The 27,933-nt window shown below is 38.2% G+C and overlaps 3 protein-coding genes across 5 annotated transcripts in view; all 3 read left to right on the forward strand.

Annotated features, from left to right (window-relative positions):
- Positions 1-1,297: 1,297 nt before the first annotated feature.
- LOC105041720 (protein IRON-RELATED TRANSCRIPTION FACTOR 3) lies at positions 1,298-14,354 on the forward strand. Of its 2 annotated transcripts, none has more exons than XM_010918726.4 (5): positions 1,298-1,515; positions 2,057-2,140; positions 9,007-9,125; positions 9,950-10,077; positions 13,688-14,354. In XM_010918726.4, exons 1-5 carry the CDS (start codon positions 1,313-1,315, stop codon positions 14,123-14,125), a joined length of 972 nt encoding a protein of 323 aa, XP_010917028.2. In that variant the 5' UTR covers positions 1,298-1,312; the 3' UTR covers positions 14,126-14,354. The 2 variants fall into 2 exon arrangements, with proteins under 2 accessions (XP_010917028.2, XP_010917027.2); XM_010918725.4 differs by having other exon boundaries at positions 9,007-9,080.
- A 780-nt stretch (positions 14,355-15,134) lies between these two features.
- LOC105041719 (HVA22-like protein a) lies at positions 15,135-20,837 on the forward strand. Of its 2 annotated transcripts, XM_010918723.4 has the most exons (5): positions 15,135-16,065; positions 17,934-17,960; positions 18,068-18,190; positions 18,883-19,126; positions 20,345-20,837. In XM_010918723.4, exons 1-5 carry the CDS (start codon positions 16,010-16,012, stop codon positions 20,540-20,542), a joined length of 648 nt encoding a protein of 215 aa, XP_010917025.1. In that variant the 5' UTR covers positions 15,135-16,009; the 3' UTR covers positions 20,543-20,837. The 2 variants fall into 2 exon arrangements, with proteins under 2 accessions (XP_010917025.1, XP_073110147.1); XM_073254046.1 differs by lacking the exon at positions 17,934-17,960.
- A 2,606-nt stretch (positions 20,838-23,443) lies between these two features.
- LOC105041789 (PH, RCC1 and FYVE domains-containing protein 1-like) overlaps positions 23,444-27,933 on the forward strand; it is a 28,513-nt gene continuing 24,023 nt past the window's right edge. The window contains exons 1-5 of the mRNA XM_019849077.3: positions 23,444-23,676; positions 23,779-24,292; positions 25,441-25,527; positions 26,769-26,858; positions 27,385-27,465. Coding sequence (XP_019704636.1) covers positions 24,146-24,292; positions 25,441-25,527; positions 26,769-26,858; positions 27,385-27,465 — 405 coding nt within the window. The 5' untranslated portion in view covers positions 23,444-23,676; positions 23,779-24,145. The remainder of the gene's footprint in view (positions 23,677-23,778; positions 24,293-25,440; positions 25,528-26,768; positions 26,859-27,384; positions 27,466-27,933) is intronic.

Here is a 27,933-nt window from a genome sequence, read left to right on the forward strand (position 1 = left end):
ATATAATCATGCCATCAATCTCTGATACATATATATTGACATAACATACTCATGCTCAAAATCAAATAACAGTATCTCAGGTATAATAAATTCATCGATCTCAAATCCGACGATGCAAAACCAATGATGCAAAACCAACAGTAAAATAGCATATATATAATAGTGATCATGTACAGGGATTCTTACTGGGCTATAAAGCTCACACCCCTTTATCTTTCTTTTCTTCTCAGAGTTACAAGATGTCCATGGTTGGTTATGGTATGGATTTGTGAGTGAGCGGATGCATAGATAGAGTACCGTTGATACTTGATCAGATGATTGAAGGAATGTTAATTGTAATTATGCAAGTTTTATGAATTATTGTTGAAATTAAATATTACGGTTGATAAGATTGTAATGATTTAATTTGGCCTTGCATATTCTTTAGGGCTTGCTCTAAGGAGTGTGCGGCCATCACGTATCCGACCCGAGTGTTGGGTTCGGGGTGTGACACTTATTCCCGATGAGCCTCGTTGATTTCCAACCAAACACTAATATAAAGAATAGCTATTCCAGATGAATTTATATTTTTATTTCAAAAATATCAAAAAGACTATCAAACACTACCCACGAGAATAAGTTGTTGTGACTCACGGTATGTACTTGATAATGCTGCATTCAGATCGATCTTGATATTTTTTAGATCTGGAATCAAATAAAAAAATAAAGCATTTTCTATTAAAAATTAATATATTTTAAATATTAATTATTATTAAAAAATTAATATATATGTAATAATTTTTTATAGATATATTCATTAAGTAGTATGTAAAACTTATTATTAATCTATTTAATTATTTTTTATTATAATATTATAAAAAATTATTGTTGCATCTTATTGGAACATCGGTATAGGATGTGAAATTTGGAGCGATCGTCCAGTTCGATCTGCCTCGGGATCGGTCCAGCTGCATTAGATAATTTATCTATGATTTGAGTATACGTGATTCACTGTGGTGCAAAACCTGTACCGCACGAGGATCCTGGGTCGATGATCCGTTGTCCTCAATCCGAGCCACGTGGCAGCATACATCAGGAAGCCCGCGGCTGAAACCGGGGAAGGTGTTCGCCACACGCGGGTGCATGGTTTCTGACCCCCTCTCCACAGTGTCCGATCCCCCGCACTTCACCCCGTACACCTAGAATACATCGCACGAAGTCATTCCTGCCCCAGCGAGGCCCCCAACTCCCGTCCAAACCCAGTACTGGTTACGACTGACTAACACGTAGAGTGTCTTTCGAAGTGAAATACCGTATTTACCCTCCAGGGTTAATGAGACAACCCGGTTCACATTACTCGAAAGGTGTCTTGGAGACCGGGGTACACTGTTTTGAAAGAAGTATAATACTTATTTCTCCCCGCAGAGCTCGTATAGCAATATCGACGGAGGAGAAAGGAAACGCCGGAGTTTGCTTCAATCGGAACTCCGATCTTTTCTCCTCCGACACCGCCGAGCGATCTCCGAATTCCTCGAGGTATCTTACTCGATCGCCTCTTTCGCGAGCTCTAGCGGGGAAATTCGTGTCCTCGATTCGACTCAGGGTTTTAGAGAGAATCTTGTGATGCGATTTAGGGCAGGGAAAGGTGTTAGATTCATCCTGTTTTCGTGGTTTCTGATGCAGATCTAATGCATGATTTTTATGATTTTTCCCAACCGTTTCATCCCAATTTTTTTTTTTTTTTGTTTTTCCTGAGTATCTAAAAACCGATGTTTTCCCCTTGTTAAATATATTTTGATAGTGAAATCGTATTATATTTTGACATATCAAAATTACCTTTTTACTCGTTTGTACGTATCTGAGTCGTTGCTATTCTTCTCATATTGATATTGGAATATATTTCCAAGGACAAAGTGTCGTTCTTGTAGTTCTTGCAATTAAGCATATTTTTAGTGCTGGAGTTGATGGCAGTGCTTTGAATCTGTTTATTGGGCTTTGAAAAGGAATTGGATGGGTTGGTCTCATGTGATGTCTTGGAACATATAATCTAATTAATTGAAAGGTTTTATTGATGCAGGGAGAGCAACTCGAGCATGATCTCAGACCATCCATCTTCTATGGCGAAGGAGACAAATGTTGCAGCTGATAAGCCAGTTGATGGGTTTGTTATACTTAATTACCATTCATTTCATGCATACTGTTTGTTATATGATGCTAGTATCTGCATGCTGCAGTAGACCCATATTTTCGTGATTCTAAATTTGCATTTTCACCTCAGAAACATTGTCTCAAGCATACTGGATAAATTTTTTTGATGAATTTCCATGCTGTTGTTTGACTATCTTCAATGCTGTATAAAACCATTGGTCAAGCAGGAGCAACCTTGGTTCAAGTCACTATATTGCTTGGTCCGGATCTAGACAGCGAAAAGGCTTATTGGATCTGGATTGTAAGACTTTTAAGTAGAGGGCCAATTCGGGAATGCCACACTTATCTGAGTAATTTTGTACAGGATTTCAAGTTATTACTTTCATGAGTAACATATGATGAAAAGGATATTCACTATCTGATCAGTCACTGGGTTTAAGTATCAGGATACATTTCTACATGGAACAATCTCAAAGTTAGAATGGATAAAAACAATACAAGGAAATAAAGAAAGACTTAGAAACTAAGAGGATGAAACAATCTATGAACTGAAATTAATATTTGAAGTTGAGATATATTTCCCCCTTTTTCTTGGAAGAAAAGATAGTAACCCCTAACATTTTTTTGAAATTGAGAAATGACCTAACAAAAAAGCTACTATAATAAAAGACTTTCACTGCAATACATATGTTTACGCACCATGTTTCTCATCTTGACTAAAGCAGTAATTGTAAGGTAGATGTCGCGTATATATATAGGACTGGAACTGGGCTCGGGCCGGTCCGACTTCGGGCTGGGTACGAAACAGTTCAGACTGGGCTTGGATCTAATTATAGAGTCCGTTTGTCTTTTGGACCGAGCTTGAGTATACTTTTGGCCTGACTCGGATCAGGCCCAGGCCCGGGCTTGAGCCCGAATTTAAAACCAATTAATAGCCCAAAAAATATGATTGATAGTCTGATCAAGTTCAATCCTAAATGGATTTAGTCCCATCAATAGAATCAACCAGTCAGTTAGCTGATTGCTTCAAGCCTTAAAATCCCTAACCCGTCTCTCATCAATTCTCATCGCCCTTTGATTCCGCCCTCTCAAGCGTTAATTCCTGCCTCACCCCTCCACCCTCCTTCGTGTTCTCGGCCTTGTCTGACCTTTGTCGCTGCACTTCGCCTATTTCGTTGGGCCCAACCCCTCCTCCCCTCCCTTCTCTCCGTCCACTTCCCCGCTGCCCCACCGCCCAACTGCTAAGAGGCCCAAGACCCTCCACCTCCTCTGCTCTTGCGACCCACATCCCGCCCTCCACTTCATCCTCTCCAAAGTTTGCCATACCGGCCTGAATCAGTCGGTACGGGGCAAACCAAGTCGGACCGGCAGCTAGCTGGCTCGGTTTGGACCTTTTTTTCGAAGAACAAGGTCTCCCAGACCGAACCGATCGGTTCGGTCTGGTACACTGTAGGAACCACCCGGTTCCTGCGTAAACCACTCGAATCGAGCGGTTCAGGCCGGTACGGCTCGGTTCCGAGCCGTACCGACAGTGCCATGTGGAGGGGTGTGGGGGTGGGGCCATCATGTCAGAAGGAAAGCTTTAGCTTCCCCTTCCTACCTCCTAAGACCTTTGGCTTTCGAACCAGAGGCTTAGTTCATCGCGGAAACAAACGAGAGGAAAAAAAAATTCACGAAGCCCATGGATACGAAAAATTTTGTCACAAACCTGTTGAGAAGGTGACAAAGATTGATCGAGAGCAAGGTAATCTACCATTCTCTTGCTTAATTTTTTTTAATTGTTTGACCGAAAAACGGCAACTGATACAAAATTCAGAAGAAATCATGCCAAAATTTGTGATTTGGATATGATTTCATTATATATTTTAGATCTTTAGATGATTTACACGATATGCGAAAATCATTAATTTTCATTAATTATTTTTTTTAAAATTTTTAATATATTTTTGAAAAAAATTTCAAAAAATAAATTTCAAAAAATAACTATAAAATCATATTATTAAATTATTGTGCTTTGTTAATCTTGTAGAGTTGAGTAAGAAGAAAGATATAAAGCGTGATATTGGCTGGGAGCATGGCGAGATGCTCTCGGCTTTGCACCATTAGAGATGTAAATAGTACAATACAGAGTTCAAGAGAGAGGTGTGACTAGATTGAAATAGCATTTGACTGGTGGTTACGGCGATGTGTCCATGTGTCGGAAATATCCGCAGGAGGTACGTCAGTTGATGAAGAAGCACTTTTCTGATTTTAAAGCATCAAAGAAAAGGGTAAAGCAGCAAAGGGCAGAGGTGGATCATCGAGCTGCAGAGTCATATTTATATCATTCTAGAGAGTCAAAGGAGGCTTTCGCTCTAGATGACGAGGAGGCACAAATTGAGACTGCCATTTAGATGAGTCTGAATGATCAGTACCGGTTGGAGGAGATGGCCAGATATAGAAAATGATTTGGACCATCATGCTATGAATTGAGATCTACCTCTGCGACCATTAGAGGAGAATCAGAGTTCAAAAGGACCATCTCAGTCAGAAAGATCAACAGTAGAGGCAGGCACGGTATTTCGTCTATGTTGGGGGCTTTTGGCAATAGGAGATCTTCTAGAGACATGTCGGCAGGAGCCACCATTCATGATTTGGATCTTCAGATTTTTTTCAGCAAGGATTCAAAGCAATAGAGGATTGACAGCATGTTGAAGAAGGATAAGAAGAAGGATATGTGGCGAGCTATTGGATCATGATTTCATTTCAATCATATTTTAGTGCATGCAGCAGACAATACTTACTATCGATCTGTCGTTTCAGCTATACGGACTGTCGGCCCGAGTATGGATCTCACAGCACCTAAGGACATCTATGGTCAGCTTCTTGTTAGTAACAAGGAGGAGCTACAGAGATGGATTGTTTCTTATAAGAATAAGTGACCCACATATGGATTAACGGTGATGTGTAAAAAAATATTTTTTGACATATTGTGATGGAAAAATATTTTTTCACAAGTCAATTGATGCTTCAGATAAGGTGTATGATGCTGCATACATCTTTAAACTGATGGAAGAGGTGATTGACTCAGTAAGAGAGCAGAATATCATGTAGATAATTACAGATAATAGACCGTAATATAAGACCGTCGGAGAGTTACTGATGGAGCAGCGATCACATATTTATTGGATCCAATGTGCTGCACATTGTATTGATCTCATGTCGATGGATAATGGAAAGCTTCATAGAGTGCAGCGGATAGTAGACATGGTTCAGATTATTACTAGATTCATCTACAATCATACATGGATCCTATCATTGATGTAGACATATACTGGGGGGAGATCTTGAGATTGGATGTCATTAGGTTTGCTACGAACTACATAGTACTTGATAGTCTTTTAGAGAAGAAAGCAGTTTTACGTCAGATGTTTGTCAGTGTCAAATGGCAGAAGAGCAGATATGCGAGGGTCGACACTGAGGAAAGTCATGTGGAGAACTTGATGATCAGTCAGTCATTTTGACAACGGACTGATAAGATAGTGAAGATTATCGAGCTATTATATGAGATACTTCGCACCGTGGACAGTGAGAGATTCCCTCAGCTGAATTTTTTATATCATATGATGGAGAGGACAAAGAAACAGATTAGTGTGATAGATTCAAAACATGTCCAAAAATATATTAACATAATCAAGCGTCATTGGGATTACCTAATGGGTAGGGATTTGCATCTAGCCGGTAAGCACAAATGAAAAATTCTACTAAAAATTTTTCAGCTTTTGTACTTGTATAAGTGTACTTAATTATTTGTAGATTTATCTGCAGTTTACTATTTGAATCTGAGGTTCCAGTATGCCACACCTGGGATAGATATGGATAGCGAGTTTCTTACTGCTCTCCGTAATATGATATATAAGATGGTGTTCGATTCGAAAATCACATTTATGTGCCAGCAAGAAGTTTGTTAGGTTACCTAATGTGTGAACATTTAGGTAAATTTGATCCGTAATCAATAACATATTTATTAATTTAAAAAATATATTTTTTACAGATGAAATAATTTAGAGAGGAGACAGACAGCTTTGGAGTCACATCAGCTGTCGTAAGCAAAAAGAAGATGAATCCAGATAAATTACATATCAATAATGAAAAAATTTTGTTGACGTTATATGCCTAGAGATATCATAAAATCTATATATAATTTGGCATAATATTTTTGTAGCTGAATGGTAGATTCTTTTTGGACAGTCCGCAGATAATTTAAAAGCCGTGGTGATCCGTATTCTTTCTCAGACGGTTTCTTCTAGTGGTTGTAAGCGCAATTGATCGACTTTCGTTCTTATTCACAGCAAACAAAGAAATCGTCTAACACAGAAGTATCTCAACGATCTTGTATATGTTCACTATAATTTGAGGTTGAGGCTAAAATGTATCTAGGAGGAGGTGCACCTGAAGTATGCAGATCCAACATTAGGTGATTATGATGATGAGGATGACGATCTGATGATCGGATAGTTTGCAAGACAGCAGCAGGAGCCAGAGTTTGATGAGCTGGGACCCTCTCTACGCTCAGTCAGTGTGGTAGCTAGAGAGATCAGGGTAGATCCAGGGCAATGAGCAGAAGAAATATTTCACATAAGGTTGCAGTTCATTAGCCACAGCTTGAGGGGTCACAGGAGGATCATTCATCACATGACTCGATGTCTGAGACATCCTCATAGATATTTCAGTGAGAAATGTTTAGACGAGGCCGGTCAGCAATAAGACATCCTCCCAAGCACAGAAAATTCAGTTACAGAGGGGCACAAAGGGAGGAAAAAGAAAGACAATTGCACATACACCACTCTCGAGAGTGCAGGAGCTATCTGGCTCAGATTTGAAGATCAGAGAGAGTGATGATGGTACTAGTAGCCATGGATCTAATGATCAGGAAGGGACTGGAGGACAGGAGACCACTATTTATGAGACACAGCCGCAGGGTGGTATTCGATTCACCAATGAGTCCTAGCTAACACATGCCACACAAGATAGGAACCAAGGTGGACGAGTCGGTAGAGACCATAGGTAGTCGATTTTATATAGACGACGTGCTTCTAGAGATCGTCCAGCATACAATGCAGCTACAGACGATCTTACACGTGGAGTAGAATCCATGGATGTATCTGAATTATCCTCGCATTATGGATCTTATTACCCGCAGCCATCTTATGATTCATATGGATATGGTACATTTGAGATATTTTTTTCCAGTAGTTACTATCCTATGCAGCTTGGAGCATCTTATAGATCAGATTTTGCTACCAACATATTTGGATGAGCTCCTACACAGCCATATCATCATCCTGAGGATATCTCTTAGAGTCAAAGTTTGAGCGAGAGATCTGAGATGTCTTATAATCCAGAGAGGATGTTTTATGGGATCAATATTCAAAAGTGCAGTGCTATTTGGTTAGAGAGATGGATTGATGTTTTTCCAGAGTATGCCGATGATCCAGATATCTACGAGCGTCACAGACACTCGACGAGATATTAGATGCAGAGCAGATCTCGAGGTTAGTATGTCATTTTTTATATTTTATACTTTAAAAGTTTAGATATATTTTAATGCATATTTATATATATATATTTTTTAATTTTAGGATAATAGAGTTGTAATATAATGTAAATAAATATGTATTTGGATCAAGGTTTCCTGTACTGATATCAAACTCAAAAATTGAACTCAAATATGTAAATATATATGTAATATAATGTAATTTTGGGATGATAATCATGATATTAATTTAGAAAAAAAATAGAAACAAAAAAAAAATTGTACCGGTATCAAACCGGTATGCTAGAGCATATCGTGTGTCGGTTTGGTATGGTACAGTATCGGTCCGGTGCCAGTACGGGTACAGGTTCCGATACCAATACAGCAATACTTGATTCTCTTCCTTCTGCTCTTCTCCCTCCCCGACTACTTTATCAATGCCCTTTTGCACTCCCTTGCCCGTGCCGGCTGCCTCTGCTTCGCCATCTCCCTCTTCTGCCTCCTCCCTTCCCCGTCCATGTTCTCCTTCAACTCCCTCCTCGCCGTCCTCCTCCGTCGTGGGCGCACTTGCGCCGCCAATTTCCGGTTCAACAAAATGCTCCACCGTGCCCCGCTATTTGCCCCATGCTTGTACCTTCAATACCTTCATCCATGGCCTCTGTCTGAACTCCATGCCAGCCGAGTTATTCCACCTCTTTCGTGAGATGCCCTGCCACGGTTGCCAGCCTGACCTCGTCACTAACAACACCCTCCTTGATGGCTTTTGTCGCACCAGTGAGATTCGCACCATCCGCGGCCTCAACTCCATGCGGACCAAAAGCAGGAACCTTGGTGGGTAATTCGGGCCAACCCAATATTTAGCCCAAATAGGTAATTTGGGCCGGGCTCGGGCTTGGATGTGGGCCAAGCTCGGGCTTGAATTTTTAAAAAAACTTCGGACCTAAGCCCGGCCCGAAGCCCAAAAAATTTTTTTGGGCCGGGCTTGGGTAGGGGTGTGGCCCAGCCTGGCCCGACCCATTTCCAGCCCTACATATATATGATTGTGTCGTTGATTTAGCTATACCTTTTTGCTGACCATAACAAAGAGTATCTGCTTTCTGCTCCATGTATCTAAACCTTGATTGCTCATAATAGGTTAAAAGTTTGAAAAACTAACATAACTAGCAGAACTACTAAAGCTTTTCTATAAGTTGAGCATGCAGTGAGTTCTTCATCTGGTAATTGACAGATCTTGCCAGCCTTACCATTTCTTTTCTATTTTATTGGCTACATTTAGTGATAGCATCTTATGTTTGTCAGATTTGTGCTGACCTGTTATGCTTTCTTATCATTGGTTATGGTAGCTGAAAGTCTTTTTGATGCAGGTCTCTCCTTAACAAAAAGAGTCAGGGAAGGGTTCCAAAGAAAATACACAAAGCCGAGAGAGAGAAACTTAAACGTGAGCAATTGAATGAGCTCTTTCTTGAGCTGGGTCGTGTTGTTGGTATGCATCACCTGTTTCAGTTACTCTTGTCTGGATGCAGTGTTTTTTGTTTAAACCTGGTCTGGTCTTCTCAAAATTAGTTAAGCTCAATGAAGTAAATTATGCATATTAGTCGGAGGGAACATGCATTTTACTTTGTTTATTAGTGATCAAATTTGTGTAGATAAACATTATTGACATATACTCCTCCACCTTTCCTATGTCATCTGTAATGCAATTTGAAGTCTCATGTCTTCACTTTATATGGTATGGCCTTTCTCTGAGGATACTTTAAGATGGAAACATGTTGGAAGGTTATGCTGATTCATTCATGTTTTCCATTTACTTCATGAATTTGTTGGCCATGATAATGACATCAACATAAAGTATTTGCAATGATTCTAGTGATTTTAGATTATTTTGAGTGCGGTGGTCCAATTATATTCTCCTTCTGAGGACAGAAAATGGCAAAACGTATTGTGCATATTACTTTGTAAAACTACTGACCTTCCCTTTTTGGGCATTTCTTTTCATTAAAATAGAAATGCAAATTAGGAGAACACCTCGGAATAAATGTAGTATAAGATTCATCTATTGCTGTATTGTTAGCATTTAGTATTTGTTAAGAAGTCTGTTTTTTTTTTTTTAGCCATGTTATTGTTCCCACTGGAAAAAAGGCTATATCTTCCACGATGCAAGTTTGCAACTTCTGCTGACATGCTTATGTAACCACCCATTTAAATGGTGGACTGCTTGCTATATCACCCTGTGATTGGAAATAACTCTTGAACTAATTAGCAGCTTTATGCCGATGTTTTTGATAAGCATAATGTCTCAATGTACAGAACCAGCTCGACAGAATAATGGTAAGGCGACCATACTGGTCGATGCTTCTCGGATACTGCGAGATCTTCTTGCTCAAGTAGAATCACTTAGAAAGGAAAATGCTGCTTTGCTAACCGAATCAAGCTATGTAAGCTTCTCAAACCTGGCATTATTTAGTTTTCATCTAAGAATAATGCTCTTTAATGGTTCCATATTCTTTTATTTGAAACAAAGTGATCACATAATATCTAGTCCTGTAATTAGTAGATTTTTTAAAAAGGAAATGTTTAATTTTACTGTTTCTAGAAAAGAGTAGAAGACTAATTTATGAAAGAAAAATATCTATCAGTCACTGTATACAAATTTTTCAAATATGCTGCCAGTGGGAGTTTCTGCCTTCTTGATAATATCCTCCAAACTTATGACAGGTTCCTGCTTTCATCAGTGGAAAATGCTGAGATATCTACTTTCTAGAAAATCTTTTATCTGTCATTGTTTGAGATCTGTCTAATTAGTCCGACCAATATTTGAGGGCTTTCGACAGGTTATATGTTTTTATTGGTATGCTATGGATGCTAGTGCAGTTTTTATCAAGCTTGGGTTTAATTTGTTAGCACCAACTCCTATCTCATAATGGTACTTTGACCCTGTATAAAATTTGTGACCGGGACATGATTGCAAAAGTAATAGCATAGCTGACTGGAGGTAATCAATGCGTATCTGCAAAGAAAGATTGATGTGAAGGTCCCTTGCATGTGCTCACAATTCCATTTACTCACATAATAAATGATATAACCTTTACAAACATGTTCACTGGTTGCTTGATTGGGTGAAGTTTAGGATTTCATTATCTGTGCCATATCATAACCATGCCCATAATAACCAACCCTTGTCTTAGCTGTAGGAGTTTGCACTGATTGGCTTGTGGATCCTTACTTGCCAAACATTCTAACCAATGGCTATTTCTGGTGTTAAAAATTTTTTCCAAATTCTTTTCCACTTCCATACAGGGTACTAAAATCTCCCTTTTCTAGAGCCTTGTCACATCTTTGTGCACTTCTCTTTGCTGAAACCTCCTTATATGCATGCTCATCTCATGTCTCCTCTAATCAAATCTACATTATTTTATCCTCAAGTTGTGCAGCCTCCATGTCTCCTCTAATCTTATCTTTCCTCATTCCGCTCTTCCTAATTTTACTGCACATCTATTTCAATGTTATCATCTCTGCCACATTCATGTCGATTCCCACATTCTTCTTAAGTTTCCATGAGGATACAAAGATGTTCTGTTGGCACATGCATGAAAATGAATTTTGTGGAACACAGGCAAACTTGTAATTTTCATATATTTTTGTGTTTGGATTTGGAATTTTTGAAAAAAATGGTAGGTTTATCTGAAAACCAAAGAAAAGGAGGATGAAATTAAACACACTTATGAGTGTGATTGTGATTGAATCATTGAATTCTTTAGTGTAAGTCAAAAGTGAAGAGGCATTGGAAAAGTCACAGCAAAACTCAGCATGCGTTGATGGAAGAAGCAATCAAATCATATGGTTAAAGTCATATATTGGGTGTTGATGATATGGAGGCTTAGGAACAAATGTTTCTATGCAATTTTAGAAAAATGGCTAATGGGAGTGTGTTACAGGCTGATGAATTCTTTTATAAAGTAAAAGTAGGCATTGCCAGAAGGAAAATGGAAAATCAATGGTTGCAAGTGGAATGAAATCAATACGGGTAGATCATAGGAGGCAATTTGAGAAAGTGCTGGCTGGGTTAATGCTTAGCAATGAAGAGGGCAAACCTATTTATGCTCTTTCAAAATGTTGCCAAACTGAGGTTGTCCAACTTGTTGAACATTTTGCTATGAGGGAGGTTTAGCAACTTGCTGCTGCAGGATGGAGTATCCAAATATCAAAATATGGGTGGATGGTTCAGTATGTAATGATGGGTACATTTCAGGCAATTTTTTATGGCCAGCAGAAGTGGAACAATCCTTGCAGAAGTTGGGTGACTGCTGATATGGAAACACAAGTTTTTCTCATCAAAGGGAAGCACAAATTGTGGTGGATTGCCTTGCATGGTAGGGCAGGGATACAAAAATAATGTGCTTCGGGAGGTGAGTGTCCTTGGGGTTGTTTGGACCCATGTATAAGAGATGTTCAAATGGGAATGTGTTTTCATCACACACACACACACACACAGAGGGTCCTCAGTCTGGAACCATCAAACGACCAAACCTTATATAAAGGGGGAAATTGGTTGAAGTAGACAACTGGTGTGCATTCAAAAATCCCCATCAAGTATCTTTTGATCCATGAACTCATCCATCTTCAAGTATTATAAAATAAACACTAGAGGTAATCTAAATTCAAAGCAAGGGGAAAGTGGCTCTGGTAGGTAAACAGAATGGGAATAGGCACTGTCATATTTTAAATGGTTTAAGACTCTGGGTGACAGAACGGGGTTTTTGGCAATTCATTGAAGGACATCCACGTACAAAATAGAAGATGAGCTTGATTGACTAGGATAGAGAAAATGACAATGGGCCCTCACATTTGAACTTGGGATATCATGGTCAGAAAACTTCAATCTTATCATTGATGCCGGTTGTGGAAGTCCAATAGCAAAAAAATAGTTGAAATATGAAAACTGCATCTGAAACTTCAAAATTTGGGAGGATTATACAAGTACTAAAGAGGAATTCTGTTAGCATTTCATAGCCAAGTTCTATTCCAGCATGAAGAAAAGGGTAAGGATGTCTGAGCAATGAAAAGAAGGAAAAGCAAAGAGCTCCTGCACTCACTCTGTTCTTTTCTATTGGGATAGAGTGTTGAAGTCTGAACTTGAAGGATTGTCAGATCGCTGGTCTATACACTGTAACTGTTAATAAATTTCGAAATAGATTTCTCACTTCAATAAAAATAAAGAAAATCTGCAGATGGTGCTTATTTCTGTATTTTATTTATTGTTAACAAATCTTTTGGGGCTGTGTACTTAGGTTATTGAAAATGTTCATGATATCAAATCTGAAGAACATACAGCTTGAGCTCCAGTTGTTAATAAAATTTCAAAACATTTAACAATTTTAAACTTGATCTCCCCTATTGCAAGTCTTCCAACATACAGCTTCCTACGCTGATCCGGGTTGTTTAGGCTGCGTCATTTGAAGCATCCCTAGCATTCTTAGGTTTTTCTCTAGACTCATTTGAGTCTCTTGCCATGAATTGTGTTCCAAGACAATCATCTTTTTGGGCCAATATCATAGCTTGAGTCACTTCTTTTTTGTTTTATCATTCTTGCACAAAATTCAGCCTGTTAGATTCATTCATTGCCTTGTTTACGAATTAAGCTCTACAATTCTATATGAATGCAGACCATACATTATAAAGTTGATGAAATAGCCCCAGAGTAAAATATCCACTTTGCTGACATTCTTTATGTTCTTTCCTGTCCGTATCGTCTTATCAAATTGATCAGAAGACACCAAACCAATTTCTGCCCGTGGATTGTTGATAAGGCTGTATGGAAGTGCTTGGAAGTCAATGAAGGATCAAACTCTTAATTTTTGAGTGCTTCGTTCACTTGATTCAACTGATTCCTATCATTATTTACCTTTCCCCCTTTACTGTTCTGCTTTGTTTGTTAAAAAGGCTTGCATTGCAAGGACGTGAACAACCCATAGTCTTTTTCTTTAGCAATTTTATCGTGTGATGCATTCTGCGTATTGAATTCTTGATTTTGCTGAATATAAACAGGTTACTGCAGAGAAAAATGAACTGAGAGATGAGAATGCTGCTCTCCAGGCTGACATTGCAGAACTTCAAAGTGAGCTGCAAGTGAGAATGATGTCTGATTCTGTGTGGACTAACAGCACAGCCATGAGCCCTCCAACTTTGCCACAGCCTGCGAGCACCGTGCTGCCACTGCAGCAGCAGCCACCTGACATCAGACCAGTGCACGGTGCCCCCATTCGAGAACTCCAACTCTTTCCAGAGTCTACAGCGACACAAACAGAGCCCACACCTTCCTCCAATGTGACAAGACCTCATGCTAGGTATCCAACTCCATCCAGCTTCTGGCCGGGGCAGCTCCTTTCCAGTCTTCCAAGAACAGCACAGGAAGAGCAGTATCTCAGCGGTACCAGCAGCATCAGCACAATTAGCAGCAGGGAGGAAGGCTCGGATAAAGCATGAGCCTTACCGAGAGAAATGTAACAGGAAATTGTTGTTGTTCTTCCGAATCAATGCTCAAAGATGCATCACCCCAGAAAATGATGGTGCCATTGACAGTCCACAAGCTATCAGGAAAGGAAAAACAATGTTTATGATTTTAGAGTGGCAGTCTGCTGTGGTTATCAAATTGAGGCTTCTCTTAGTTTTAGCTTATAATTTCATCCTGTTAAATATCCTGTAGTTATGATCTTGCCCTGCTGAATGATGTGCTGCATTGGTACTTCTCCCACAAAGTTACCAAGATGCAAAGGAAAATGATAGACCCAACTTCGGGACAGATTTTGTGGGTCAGCTGATATGGCAGTATGAGTTGGCCATTATAAGTTGGGATGGCAAGATGAGCTGGCCTCAATCACTTAATAGGATGGTAAAGAGGACAGAAAGGATCAACTGCTTTCTCTTAGGTTGGGACGGACAGCAGCCGGATACAGGAAGAGCCTCCGTGGTAAGGAGAGGAAAGGTTTTGATTAATTTTTTTATTTAAATATAATTTTTTTTTTCAATATTTGGCTTGCCTAGCTGGATAGGCAAGTCAAGGTGCCATCTCAGCTGCCCCGCATACGTGTCTCCGTGAATGGGCCCGGCTATCATTGTTCGGTTGCGGATCCAGCCCATTCTAGTTCCAGCAGCAGTTCCCTGCCCCATAACCTCTGAGCCTACCATCAGAATATATTTGGTCAGCATTTTCTTCTCCCATGTTCGTGCAAAACTTGCTTATGCTTCCCACCTAATCTCCGATGAAAATAGTATGTTGGGTCTCGATGGACATGTTTCCAGAGCTAATTTTCGAGTTTCTAGAGTAATGAATTGCAAATTTAATAATTATTATGTTTTCTGTATTCAAAGTTCTGATGAAAGTAGTGTGACAACAGGGTAATAGATGAAAGTAGACACGAACTAAGTAGTTCTGATGGGCATACCTCTTATTAACCATTAGATATTTTGGGTTTAAATTTTGAATGACTGATTATTAGATATTAGGGATAGGATAATTCTAATACAGGAGAAGTTCTATCTCTACGTCCCACGAAAGAGGAAAAAAAAAAAAAAAGAAAGATGAAATCAGGCAAAAAATGGATGTGGGGGATAATGCATAATGCACATGCTTATATAGCATCTAAAATTGAGCTCTCTTGAGTGACTCATCATTGTATTGCCACCATTTCAATATGGGTCTTACATGGTATTTAATAGTGTAATAATGTTGGTGATACAAAGTCTAGAGTTGACGTGAAGTTTAAGCATCAAAATATATGGGAGATTGATCATGAAGTAATGCAACAATCTAGCAGTTACTCAGATGATATGATCCCTCGCCAGTTTAACAAAAGGATGGTTTGATTCTGGTTGGATTTGGCTCCAGATTAATGAGATGGGTAATTCTGTGATAATAAGAAGAATCAGAGGCATAAATGCATAAATGGTTTCGCAGCCAAAAAAAAAAAAAAAGAAAGGTGAAAAGAAAAGAAAAAGCCTCCATCACAACGGCTACTGGTACCGGGCTACCCCAATTCACAGATTAAAGGATAATATATATATATTCTTTATTTTTCTTTTTTTAATTCGTCAGTGATTGGTACATTCGCTTTACTCTCTCGGTCTGGGAAAGGCGAGACGAGCCTTTTTTTTTTGTGGGTAAAACGAGACGAGCCTTTGGAGGTGTTTCCGCGAATGAAAAGAGCGTGCATTTTTATAGGTTCCTTTGTTTGTTCCATTTTATATTTCTGCTGTTGTCTCTCTGCGGGCTGAGACCGAGATCAGGCAAAGCCGCTTCTCTCTCAAAAAGGATCTCAAATAGAAGAGAGGAAGGGAGAGGGTGGAGACGTGGAGTAGAGAGAGAAGTAAATGGGATCTGGATCTTTCCTCAAGGTCGTGGCAAAGAACATTGATGTTCTGGCTGGGTAAGCATTCCCCTCGCAAAAGAAAGAGATCCATTTGTTTTCTACGTGCTATTCTTTTTTTTTTTTTTTTTTAAATTCCAGTTTTAGTCTCTTCTGCTGCCTTTCTTTTCCATTTTTCACTGAAAACTTTGTATTTTTCTTGTTGGTAAGTTAGTTCAAATAATCCGAGTTTTATCCTTCTTTTGAGTTTGTGAAGTATTTCAGATGCTCTTTTTCTTTGTTAATCCGATCAGGAAAAGAGTCAATTAGATCATATTTTTCCCCTTTCCTAATGGGAAGTAGTTTTGCTGATCTAGTGGAAGAATACTGGTTTGTGAAGTCGTTTTGATGATCTAGGATTTTTTTTTTTTTTTTGATGCGAAGGTCTTATTTTGTTCGTTCTTTTGCTGCCAAAAATTAAATTTTTAGCTATCGATTGAAATGTGTTTGCCAGATTTTCTTCCTAGGTGAGCATACGACGTTAGAAGAGAAAAATGTATCATCTGTTTTGTGCTTCAGGCTTGTTCCATGCTTCTTCTGCGTTATTTTTTTAGCTTTTACCGTGTTGCTTGAAAAGAAATGAACTTTGATCTTCCGAATTTTTTCTTTATTATTTATCATTATATGCATAACTATGCTGGCTTTTTCCCTCAATTTGGATGATGCAAAGCCTTTAAGATTGTAGTTTAAAATGCAAGTTAATGGTAGATGACTTAGTAAAGCAAGGTGGCTTCTCGGGAAGCAATTGATGATGGCTTGTAATAATACATAAAATCAACCTATCTCACTTTAATTAGATAGGAGAGATGGTAAGTGGCTGGGATACCAGACCAATGCATACGGCTAAATGTTCTCCAAAAGAAAAAAAAAAGGCGTACTGCTAAGCTTATGATCATGGCATAAAGTTTAGGAAGTTACAGCAAAATTTCAGTCAGATGAAACTCTATCATGATGAGTTCTTAGCCACTGATTTAAAGCGCCTTCACCATAACCATCAAAGCTTTTTTTCCCCCTTTAAAATGGGTTATGTATATAGCACAATTGAAAGACTAAAATCTCCATAGAAGATTAAGTAGTGTTGCGGTCAAGGGCTCGTGGCTCGGATCTGTCAATCTTCGCTCCCGCATGCATGCGGTATTGTCCGCTTTGACTTTTGGCCCATGGCACAGGGCCTTACAATTTTATCTTTTAAAAAATACCTCATGAGGGAGAAAATGTCTCATTTCATATAAGCCAGATTTCTCCTTGCTTTACAACCAATTGGGACTAATAATGTTGTCCCACCCACAACATTAGCCCCCCAGTCAAGAGGGAGTCTATGGGTGGGTAGGAGGAGGTTCTCACAGTCGACGTCAATATTGCAGTTAAGGGCTCGTGGCTCGGATGTATCGATCTCCGCTTCTGCGTGCATGAGGTATTGTCCGCTTCAGCCTCTAGTCCATGGCATGGGGCTTCACGGTTTTGCCTTTTAAAAGGTGACTCACGGGAGAGAGAAGATTTCATTCCATATAAGCTAGACTCCCTCTTGACTTACAACTAATGTAGGATTAATAATGCCATCCCCCCACAACAAGTAGATTCTTGTGACTCGATGTCATCTTGACATCAACTATATGAATTGGTTCTGGTGGTGATGTCTGGTGGTTTGGGTGACCTACATTATTGTTGATGCTGAAAAATGTTGAAAAGCAGCACTCAAAGTGGTAATCTCTAGAGGCTTATTTCCTATGTCAGCAATGTTATATTCTAGTTATATAATTTATAAATCATTATCTGAAAATGGCTTTTCTAGATCTGTTACCAATCATCCTTTCTAGAGTCTATCTGTTATTTATTTATTTTAGTTTTTTTATCATTTTGACTTCTTTTTGTGTTTGTTTGACATGCAGGCCTTTGGTTACACTTGTTTATCCTTTGTAAGTAGCAGTCCTATTTCAATTCTTGCAAGATGTTGGAGTGATTTGTTATGACATTGGTCTACATATTTGTCATGAGTATGCAATTATCCTTGGTTTTTTGACAGGTATGCATCAGTGAAGGCAATAGAAACTAAATCATCTGTTGATGATCAGCAATGGCTCACCTATTGGGTGTTGTATTCTCTGATTACGTTGTTTGAGCTCACTTTTGCTAAAGTCATTGAATGGTATTTGCTTTTCTGATGCCACGACTGTTCTCTAGATCTGTATAACTGAATTCTCTTTCATCCTTTATTTAATTTTGTTTTTCTGATGTTTGATTTTGCATGGGATGTTGTAATCATACTGTCAAACAATCCTGAACCCCAAAACTATTATATATTTGCATGATTGTTCAGCCCTTTACGATGTTTAACTCGTAATTTACATATGCAAACCCACAGAAGGAAGAGGCTTATTTAGTGGAATCAATAGACAATGACTAACTAGCTTTTCTCCTGTGTCTGGATCTCTAGACATGCATTAGAGATGAGGATCCATTCGAATTTTATTTTGACTAAGTGCTGGAATTTTTTAACTTCGTAGGAGTGATATCTGTGCTGGACCTTGAGGCTTAGTGAAAGCCATAAAAGCACACATGATGGCCCATCATGTAACAACTTGTGTAGGAAAAATAACTACTGTTCTATCTTTCTAAATTCTTATCATTTAAAAACATTTCAGTAACCACTATTTTTGGGTTTGAATCCTGCCCCAACCTGATGTGGGCTGGGCTTGCTCGCTTCCTAGTTCTCAAACCAAAAAAAAAAAAAAAAAAGAAACAAATGAAATTTTTGGTTCCAATCATCTGCATCCCCGTTTATGTTGTGATTATGCAATAATTTACCAAGTCTATGTTGTGATGTATGTTTTACTACAGGTTTCCTTTTTGGCCTTATGCAAAGCTGGCATTCAACTGTTGGTTGGTCTTACCTTACTTCAGTGGTGCTGCATATGTTTATCAGCATTACGTGAGGCCATTGTTTGTGAACCAGCAGACAGTCAACATCTGGTATATTCCACGGAAGAAGAATATATTCAGCAGAGCTGATGATGTTTTGTCGGCTTCAGAGAAATTTATTGAAGAAAATGGACCGGGAGCATTTAAGAAGCTCATAAACATGGTATACCATTATACTCCTTCATTCTTTTGAATGCTGAAACAGGAGATTCTTAACTTAGGACTGCAAGTGGATTCAGTTGACTTATGTTGATCCAAAACTAACTCGATATGATCTGGTCTGGTCTGAGCATGAATCATTTGGATGCGGCTTGGCTCCAGATGATCTTATCTTATTGGTATATTGATTGGTTATAGATCACACAAGACCTGATCCAGATCCAACCTGACTTCAGAAACTGATACTTCCATTTATTTTTCCAACTCATTGGACCCTTCTCAAACCTAGAAAAAATATTTATGTAATTGATCATGTTTTTGGGTTGTTAATCATAACTGAAATGTGGTCGTTCACTTATATTATGTTTGTAATTTTCTTGCAAGATATGCTACTATATCATTAACTAACTTGATCTCAACATCTTTCTTATAGATTGTGTCTATCAAATTGTTGATCCAGTTTGCCTGGAAAAACCCTATTGGTCAAATCAAATCTTAAAGTAACCACTGTGGATGAGATGTGGTTTCGTTTTTCCTTTTAAAGTCTGATTCAAGTCAATACACCTACTGAACATGCAATACACATTCAGAAAGTCCTCCCTGTTCCATTTCTTAATTACTTTTCCAACTCATTGGACCCTTCTCAAACCTAGAAAAAATATTTATGTAGTTGATCATGTTTTTGTGTTGTTAATTGTAACTGAAATACGGTCGTTCATTTATATTATGTTTGTAAGTTTCTTGCAAGATATGCTATTATATAATTAACTAACTTGATCTCAACATATTTCATATAGATTGTGTCTGTCAAATTGTTGATCCAGTTTGCCTGGAAAAACCCTATTAGTCAAATCAAATCTTAAAGCAACCATTGTGGATGAGATGTGGTTTCATTTTGTCTTTTAAAGTCTGATTCAAGTGCAATACACCTACTGAACATGTAATACACATTCAGAAAGTCCTCCCTGTTCCTTTGTTAAAACATTGAATTACATTATGATCTATTAATTTTATTTGCTATTTTTGTCTAAATTTAAAACTTAATCTACTCTAACCTCATTTTAGTCTTTTGGCTTAAGCTTCTAGGTTAAATCAATAGTCTTATTGCCAATAAGCTCTCTTTTGTTCTCATCTTCTCTTTTAAAGGTGATCAGCAGAATGCCTTTAAATTCTCATCAGATCGCTAGTATGTTTGTCCCAAATATTTCTGTGTTATTTGCAGACTGAAAAGATAACAAAGCCCAAGAAGAGCAACAAACGTGAGACATTTGGTGACAAGGTGGTTGGGAAGGAATCCAAGTCTTGGGGGAGTAATAGGCATGTGACATTCAATGAAGTGCAGCCTCAAAGCGAATCAAATAGCTGGGAGAACAGCAGTTTTATGATCTTTAATGATGACGATAATAGATATTGGACTTAGAATTGTAATTCTGTTCTCTTGTGAGCTGACATAAGTCAGCGTCTCCATTCAGCCATCAGTTATCTTGAAGGTTTTGTTCTTGGTAATCAGCGAATATATTTGAGCACTAAAGTGAGAATGCACTTGAATCTTTTGACCTTGTGGATAAATAGCTGTACTTTAAGTGCTTCAAATGTCATCAGTTTGTCCAACATTGTCCCTTCACTTTAAGAACGGAGTTCCTACCATCATGATGTATGCCAAGTAACCATTAAACATTGACTTCGTGTACTAATATAACTATATAGTTTGTATCTCTTGTAAGTTTTTTCTTACGGAGTGTTTGGTTATGCATGTGATACTTGGACAGCATTGCCGCATCGGCTGGTTCATATGCCAGCCTCTCTAGGGAAGCATATTTTGTTTCATCAATTGCTTCTTGATGATGCACTTGGAGAAAAAGTGGGTTAATTCATTGTTATTGTAGGAATGATATCTTTGTTCATTACAACGAAAAGAGATGCTCTATTTTGTGCTCATGTCTATCTTTTATTTTATTTTTCTGTCATCTGATTTTGTTTGCTCGAGTAGTGCTCAGGGTGTCCAAATAGAAGACCAAGCTTTAGGCTTAAATATTGTCGGTAAGCAGTAATACTTGAATTTATGTGCTCCTTATTCTGATTCAGATGCCTTATTGTGAGGTTGAACCTGCAAGGCGAGCTGACTTGCATGCAGAGAACAGTGCTTGTAATGCTCTCATGCTTGCTATCATTTCTTTTCTGTGCCCTGTTAACCATTAGAGATTGCCAATATGTGCAGATATTTCCCAACTGTTTTCTTGGTCTATCTAGCATTGTTCTTACGTCCCTAAGATAAGGTGGCAATAACCTGTTATAACGGCTAGGCACTACATTCTGATTGTCTAAATGACAACCGGGAAAGATGGGGGCTGAGACGAGAGTCAGAGCATGGTTCAAGTAGGGATTGGCCTGGCTGTGCTGCTTTGAAGGATGATATGTAATAGCATACCTCCGTTTGCTACCATAGCAGAATTAAAGGCTATTCCATGCAGCTGACCTGTTATCCAGGTCCCATCGGGAAATTACTAGATGGATAGGGTTCATCGTGGATCTAGGATGAAATCATCCTAGGTTGTGTGCTGTTACACATAAAAAGGAAAAAGAGAAAGAAAACATAGAGTGATTTCATCTTAGGTCCACAATAGACTTGCTCCATCCAATAATTCTCCGTCCCACCGTGCCACTATATACCAGTAGTTAAAAGATTGATATTTCCACGCTTAAAGCTGAACCCTGCTTTAAAGGAGACAGCTTAGTCTCTCAAGTCCATAAAAAACCAGTCTAGAGTTTCATGGTGAAATCGTATCAGAGGAGAACAAAAATTCTAGATGGCCCTTTAATTATTCCTTAATATTGAAAGAGGGTTAAGTAGAAGGCCTTAAAGGGTGAAGCCATCCTAGGGAGAAATTATTAGTCAGAACAGTTCTACGACATGTGCTTTGAACTACTTAATAAAAAATTATCGTATTATTTAAGAAAAAAAGAAAAAAATTAGAGGAACACTTCCTCAACTTGATCCTAATATCATTATATCCTATGTATTTTAAAAAATATCAAACTAACCCTTCTAGTTATCGATGTATTTCAATATAGTTCAGCTATCTATCTTCATTAACGAAATAATATCACGTGATCATCGTATGATACCATTATTTTATAAAATAATAAAAATATCTTTATTTCTATTTTCTCCCTCCTTCCCTCCTCTCTAATTGGCGCCCTCTTCTTCCATCGTTAGTGTTTCTCTTTTCTCTCTCCTTTCTCCTCTCCTTCCTCTTCACCTATTTCTCCTCCTCCATGACGGCTCCCTTTATCTTCATCCATTCATCCACCACCTCTCCTTCCTCCTCGTTCTTCTCCTTCAAATCACTCATAAGCCATTTTCTCCATGATGGCTCCTTCCATCTCTATCTCTTTTCGTCAACAATTCACCTTTGTCCCTCTCCTTCCTTCCTATCCTTTTCTCTTCCTCCTCTTTCTTCTCCTCCAACTCATTCTTTGCTAGCAGCCCCTTCTATCCTCCCTCTTCTCCTCATTCACTTCTCTTTCTTATCATTTTCTTCCTCCAAACCTATCCACGAGACTGATCCTCTACGATGGCCCCCTCCACATTCGTCCCTTCTCACCAGCAATCCATTCTTTCCATTTTTTTTTTTTTTGTTCTCTTCATCCATTTTTCCTCTTCCATGGAGGCTCCTTTCATTTTTATCCATTCTTCTACCATCTCTTTTTCTTCCTTATCCTCCTTCAAACCTATCCATGAGCGAGAATCATTTCTATTCATTAAGAAAGAGATAATACCATTTGCTGGTAAGCGAATGACTAGATTATATAGAATATATCGATAATTAGAAGAGGCAAATATTTTTTAAAATATCTAGGATATAAGTGAAATTGAAATAAAATTGAAAGAATATTTTTATAATTTTTTAAAAAATAAATATATTTTTTTCTATTCAAAATCAGCGGTACTCGGAAAGGAAATTAAACTTTCTTTCCTGCCAGAGATCTCTATCCGGACAAATTGGCTCGTGCCTATGTCCATGGCTTGCAAGCAAAAACTGGCAGCTTGTTCAACGTTCCACCTAGCCGATAATTTGTTGATTTTTTTAAAATAAATGGGCTAGGCTTAATGGGCTGACCAGCAAACCTTTGCATTGGGGCTGGTGGTCATTTGTAACGTCGAGTTATAATGGTCGTTATTTGAATCCCGGGGTAGGCGCTGCGTGTTTCATGAATTCCATATCGATGATTTCGCGGGGTTTATGCTGACGTGTAAGAATGGAAGAAATGGAGGGAGAGGTGCACGTTAGACACCTCTGTTTCTCCCGGCATACGATAGTTCCCCCTCCGTTCTTTGATCCTTTCTCGCCATTTTCTTCTACTATTTGGGCGAAGCCCTTGATCCGAAGAACTTCTCGCAACGAGGTCCTCCTGAATCCTTCGATTCAGTCCCTACATTTTCCCCCGCCAACGGCGCCAATCGCGTCCCCTTGTCGGTCCGAGCCGAACGACCTCGGATTCGAAGGAAATTGCCGTGCTTGGTGGCGCCATTCCCTGGATCTTCGAGACGAGGTAGCTTCTTTCCGCCATTGATGTAATCCTAAAGGATTCCGAGGTTTAAATGCCTCTGGGGCTCGCTTTTGCTTGATTTTTATGCGATTCGATGTGTTTCAGATCAAATTTGCGGGATTACAGGGCCTTCGAGAAATTTGAGCTATTTTGGATCGCGGAAGCTATCCAGATGGGCGTGGATTTATACTTTCTAATGGAGAGTTTTGTGAGGAAGAAGAGTTGCAAATGATCTTATCTCTTAGTTTTGCCATCCATTGATCTCTTTAGGAGTTCTGTGGTTACAATGCATGCATTCCGATATTGGGACCGGTTCCCAAGCGGTTCCTGGGCTTCAATCTTCAAAGAACTTAACTCGGGGTGAATCACTGGCTTGAGATGGCTTGAATCTGAATTTGGGTTCGAATTGGCTTTGAATCTAATGGGTAGATGAATAATCTGCATTTCTCTTCTCTAGAACAAAACGTGCTACATGTTCTTTTACGGGGCAGGTTCAGATGCTGTCGTATTCTTCTTATTGTTCAGAGGAGTGGTGTTCTTCACGCATGCAATGCCTGACATTAGATCGCAGATGGCAGATTCCGTAAGATCTGGTTCCCTCGAGAGGGATATCGAACAGGTATCCAGCTATGTTAATGTTGATCCATATGGTGTTAGAATTTCTTGGGCAAAGTGAGAATTCTTCTCTACTCTCTTTTTGTAAAAAATATCTTGTGCCACTGAATTATTTTTTTTCGCTCCCATTGAAGTATAAACCCCCCATCTACTTTCATCTTCCTTTAGTTTGATAAAGAATCATTGATAAAAGGGAAGGTACCAGATGATAGTGGCAGCACTGCTATTTCTACTTCAATTCTTCTTGATTATAGGAGCATGGATCATTTGGAAATTAACCTGGGGGCCTTCCAATAATTCTTTTGCAAAATTTCTTTAAATTATGTTCCTTATGCTTATTACCATTAGAGTTGTATGTGCGTCACTTTGCCTCTAGCTATTTGGCAGATCTTACATGCCTCTGGTTCTTCCATTCACAGGCCAAAACACTCATAGCTAAGCAACAGAATCAGCATTGTTGGACACTTTTTTATCTAGATGTCATCCTTATGAATTCAATTGCCCTCTCTTTCATTACCAGAAATTATAATCATGATATGATTCATTTCTTGTGCTTTTAAATTAATGATTCTCTACCATAATCCATTTAAGATATCACTGTTGGATTTTTATCTATGAGATATCATATGTCTATGCATTTTAAAATTTTGTATTACATAACTTGTTCCAGTAGTTCTTATACTATGATAGTTCTGTCTGCAACAACTTGAAAGAGAGGAATCCTAAAATCTTCTACCGATTGAGGTTACAGCCCTTAAAAAATAGTATTTGAAAATCCAAATAGTTGGATTTAAGAAATTGGCCTCTTTTAGTTTATTATTGGCGAATAGTTTCTTCAAGAAATCAGTGTTGGTGGATGTTAGATATTAATGTAGTGTTAATAACAAGGTTTGGATTAAATTGCCTTCTTTTATAAACCTACAATGTGGGCAATTCCACCAAACAATATCAATTACCCATGTTGCACGTTCCGGAAAACACCTTCAAGGGTAAAATAAAACCTTCTTCCAGTGGAAGGAAGCAACTGCCAGGTCCATTTTTGAAAAACAAGGCATTCATTACTCTTAAAGTTACCATGACCGGCAGGATGCTCTTTTCTTGCATTGTAATATGACATCATTTTATTTATTTATAAATTTATTGGATGATCAGGCAATTATAGCCCTCAAGAAAGGAGCATGTTTACTTAAGTATGGACGCAGAGGAAAGCCAAAATTTTGCCCTTTCAGGCTTTCTAATGTAAGTTGTGTTAGAATTAGAGTATGTTTCAATATTAATTTGTTTTCTTAATGTTCTTTTGAATCATTCCCCTGTATCATAATTCAATTTAGATATTTCTTACTGATGAGAAGTGCTCATATTGTTTATGCTACAATGCTTTCTAGGGTGACTGGATGGATATTTTCATTGTTTTAGCCTAGTCATTTTCAATATCTGACCGTACGTTTCCACTTATTTAAAGGATTATGATGGTTTTGAGTGATACACATGGCAGCACTATGATTGCATTTCTATGATCAGTTCCAGTTAAATTCAGTGATTTCCTGGAGTGACAGTTCTATGATGACTATAGAAAATGGTAAAAACAGGTGATAAAACTTATCAAATTGTAACTTTTATGAGTTAGAAGATTACAGAGAGTCTCATCAACAAAACACAATTTCGCTCACCATGTACCCCAAATTATAGTCTATGGCCAAGTCACAATTTCTTGTGTTGCCTTCAATGGAAGATGCCTATGACCCAGTCATTAAGGAGAAAAAACTGAAAGGACCTATAAAGAACTTTGGATATTTTGCATGAAGAGATGTCTCCTCTCTCTTTTCCCTCCATGGAAGGTGCGCCACAGTTCGAGACAGCTGGTTGCACATCCTGTTACCAGCCTAGGAGGATCCAAAAGAGTTAAAAAGTTCTGGTGCTTGCTACTCAAGTTCTAATGGGCATGAACCACGGTAAGAAGCCAACGTTGTGCAAAAATTGGGTATAAATAAAAAAAGTTTCCTTTATATCATTCCAAGATCATGTCCAGCTAGGAAATTACAAAAAACAATCTCATTACCAATAAAGAGTATGCGAAGCATGATTCCAATCATAAAGAAATCATGCATGATCAAACACATCATCTTGTCTCATACTCACATTTTTTCCCTAAAAAGGTTTTAAATCTCACAGTCCTTTTCCAAGGAACAGAAAATTTTATTGGTGCAGTTATGCTGTAACAAACCCTTATTATATTTTTTTACTTATGCATCTGATATGTTCCTAGAAGTATTTTGGAGTCAAGAGCTTCTTTTGTTGTTAAAAGTTTTAAATCTTAATTACCTTATCCAAGTAACAGAAAATTTCATTAGTGCAGTTCTGCCAAAGCAAACCCTTATTATTATGTTTTATTCATTTATGCATCTGATATGCTCCTAGAAGTATTGCAGAACCAAGAGTTCCTTTAGTTAACATGATGAGGCCTTTTCTTTTGATTTCAGGATGAGTCCACATTGATTTGGTATTCAGGAAAAGTGGAGAAACAACTTATACTAAATCATGTTTCAAAAATTATACCTGGGCAACGGACTGTAAGTTAAATGTATTATAAAATTTCTTCTTGCCTTATTTGCGTGTGTAACTTCTCATGCATGCTTTACATTAAAGCACATATGTTCAAATCAATACATTTTACTTGACTATGAGATCTTAATATGGGAGAACACAGTTATCATTCTTATTCATAGCAAGTTTCACACAACGTCAGCCTTCTGAGTTTATATTTTTACAGTTGGAGGGCCTTGAAACCATAAATGGCCCACAAATGTAATTGTGTGAGAGCATATTGGATGATGAAGTAATGTTTTTTTCCCAAGTCTCTTGATAGGAAGCTATATTCCAATATAAACAACAACATGTAACTATAACTAATAACTCACAATGAAATTGTTGATATGTAGTTTTGAGATGAAACTAGAATGCTGGAAATGGACTAAGGAGTTTGTTTGATCATATAGATATATTGCAAAAAGTGGTTTGAATTTTTGTACCATCTCATTTGATCTTTATGATAGGCTGAAGAATATTTTAATTTTCATTTTTTTCCCTTCTTTTCAGCCTATATTTCAGCGATATCCAAGGCCTGATAAGGAATACCAGTCATTTTCACTTATAACCAAGGACAGGTCTCTAGATCTGGTGGGATATCTTCTTGTTTGGCTATGTTCTTGTGAAATATGATTTTGGGTTTAATTTTTCTTCAGGAATTTTGCAGAGATAACTGACCATATTTTCTGTTTTACAAATTTGGACCACTTTTATATTGTTTTGCAGGAATGACCCAGTATTGAAATTTTTGGATGCTTTTGCCCCTGGCTCCAGCAGATACACTGTAGCCATGTGTTTAAGTGGAGTTAAATGCATATACTTTATATATTTGGCGCACTCTTTTATTGATAAAAACTGCATGAGCATATTTCTTGAGTGCTAGATGAACATGTTTTTTATATTGAATGTCTGAAGTGCATCTATGAAACCAGTGGCAAAAGTGTCCACTACTTTTGAAACCAGGCAATTTCCGCCCATAAAACGAAGTGGCCAAATATGAAAAAAGGGAAATAAGCTGTGCCATTTCTGCAAAAAATTCTCTTTTTCTTTGATAAATCC

The sequence above is a fragment of the Elaeis guineensis genome, chromosome 3, assembly GCF_000442705.2.
Source record: "Elaeis guineensis isolate ETL-2024a chromosome 3, EG11, whole genome shotgun sequence".
Lineage (NCBI taxonomy): Eukaryota > Viridiplantae > Streptophyta > Magnoliopsida > Arecales > Arecaceae > Elaeis > Elaeis guineensis.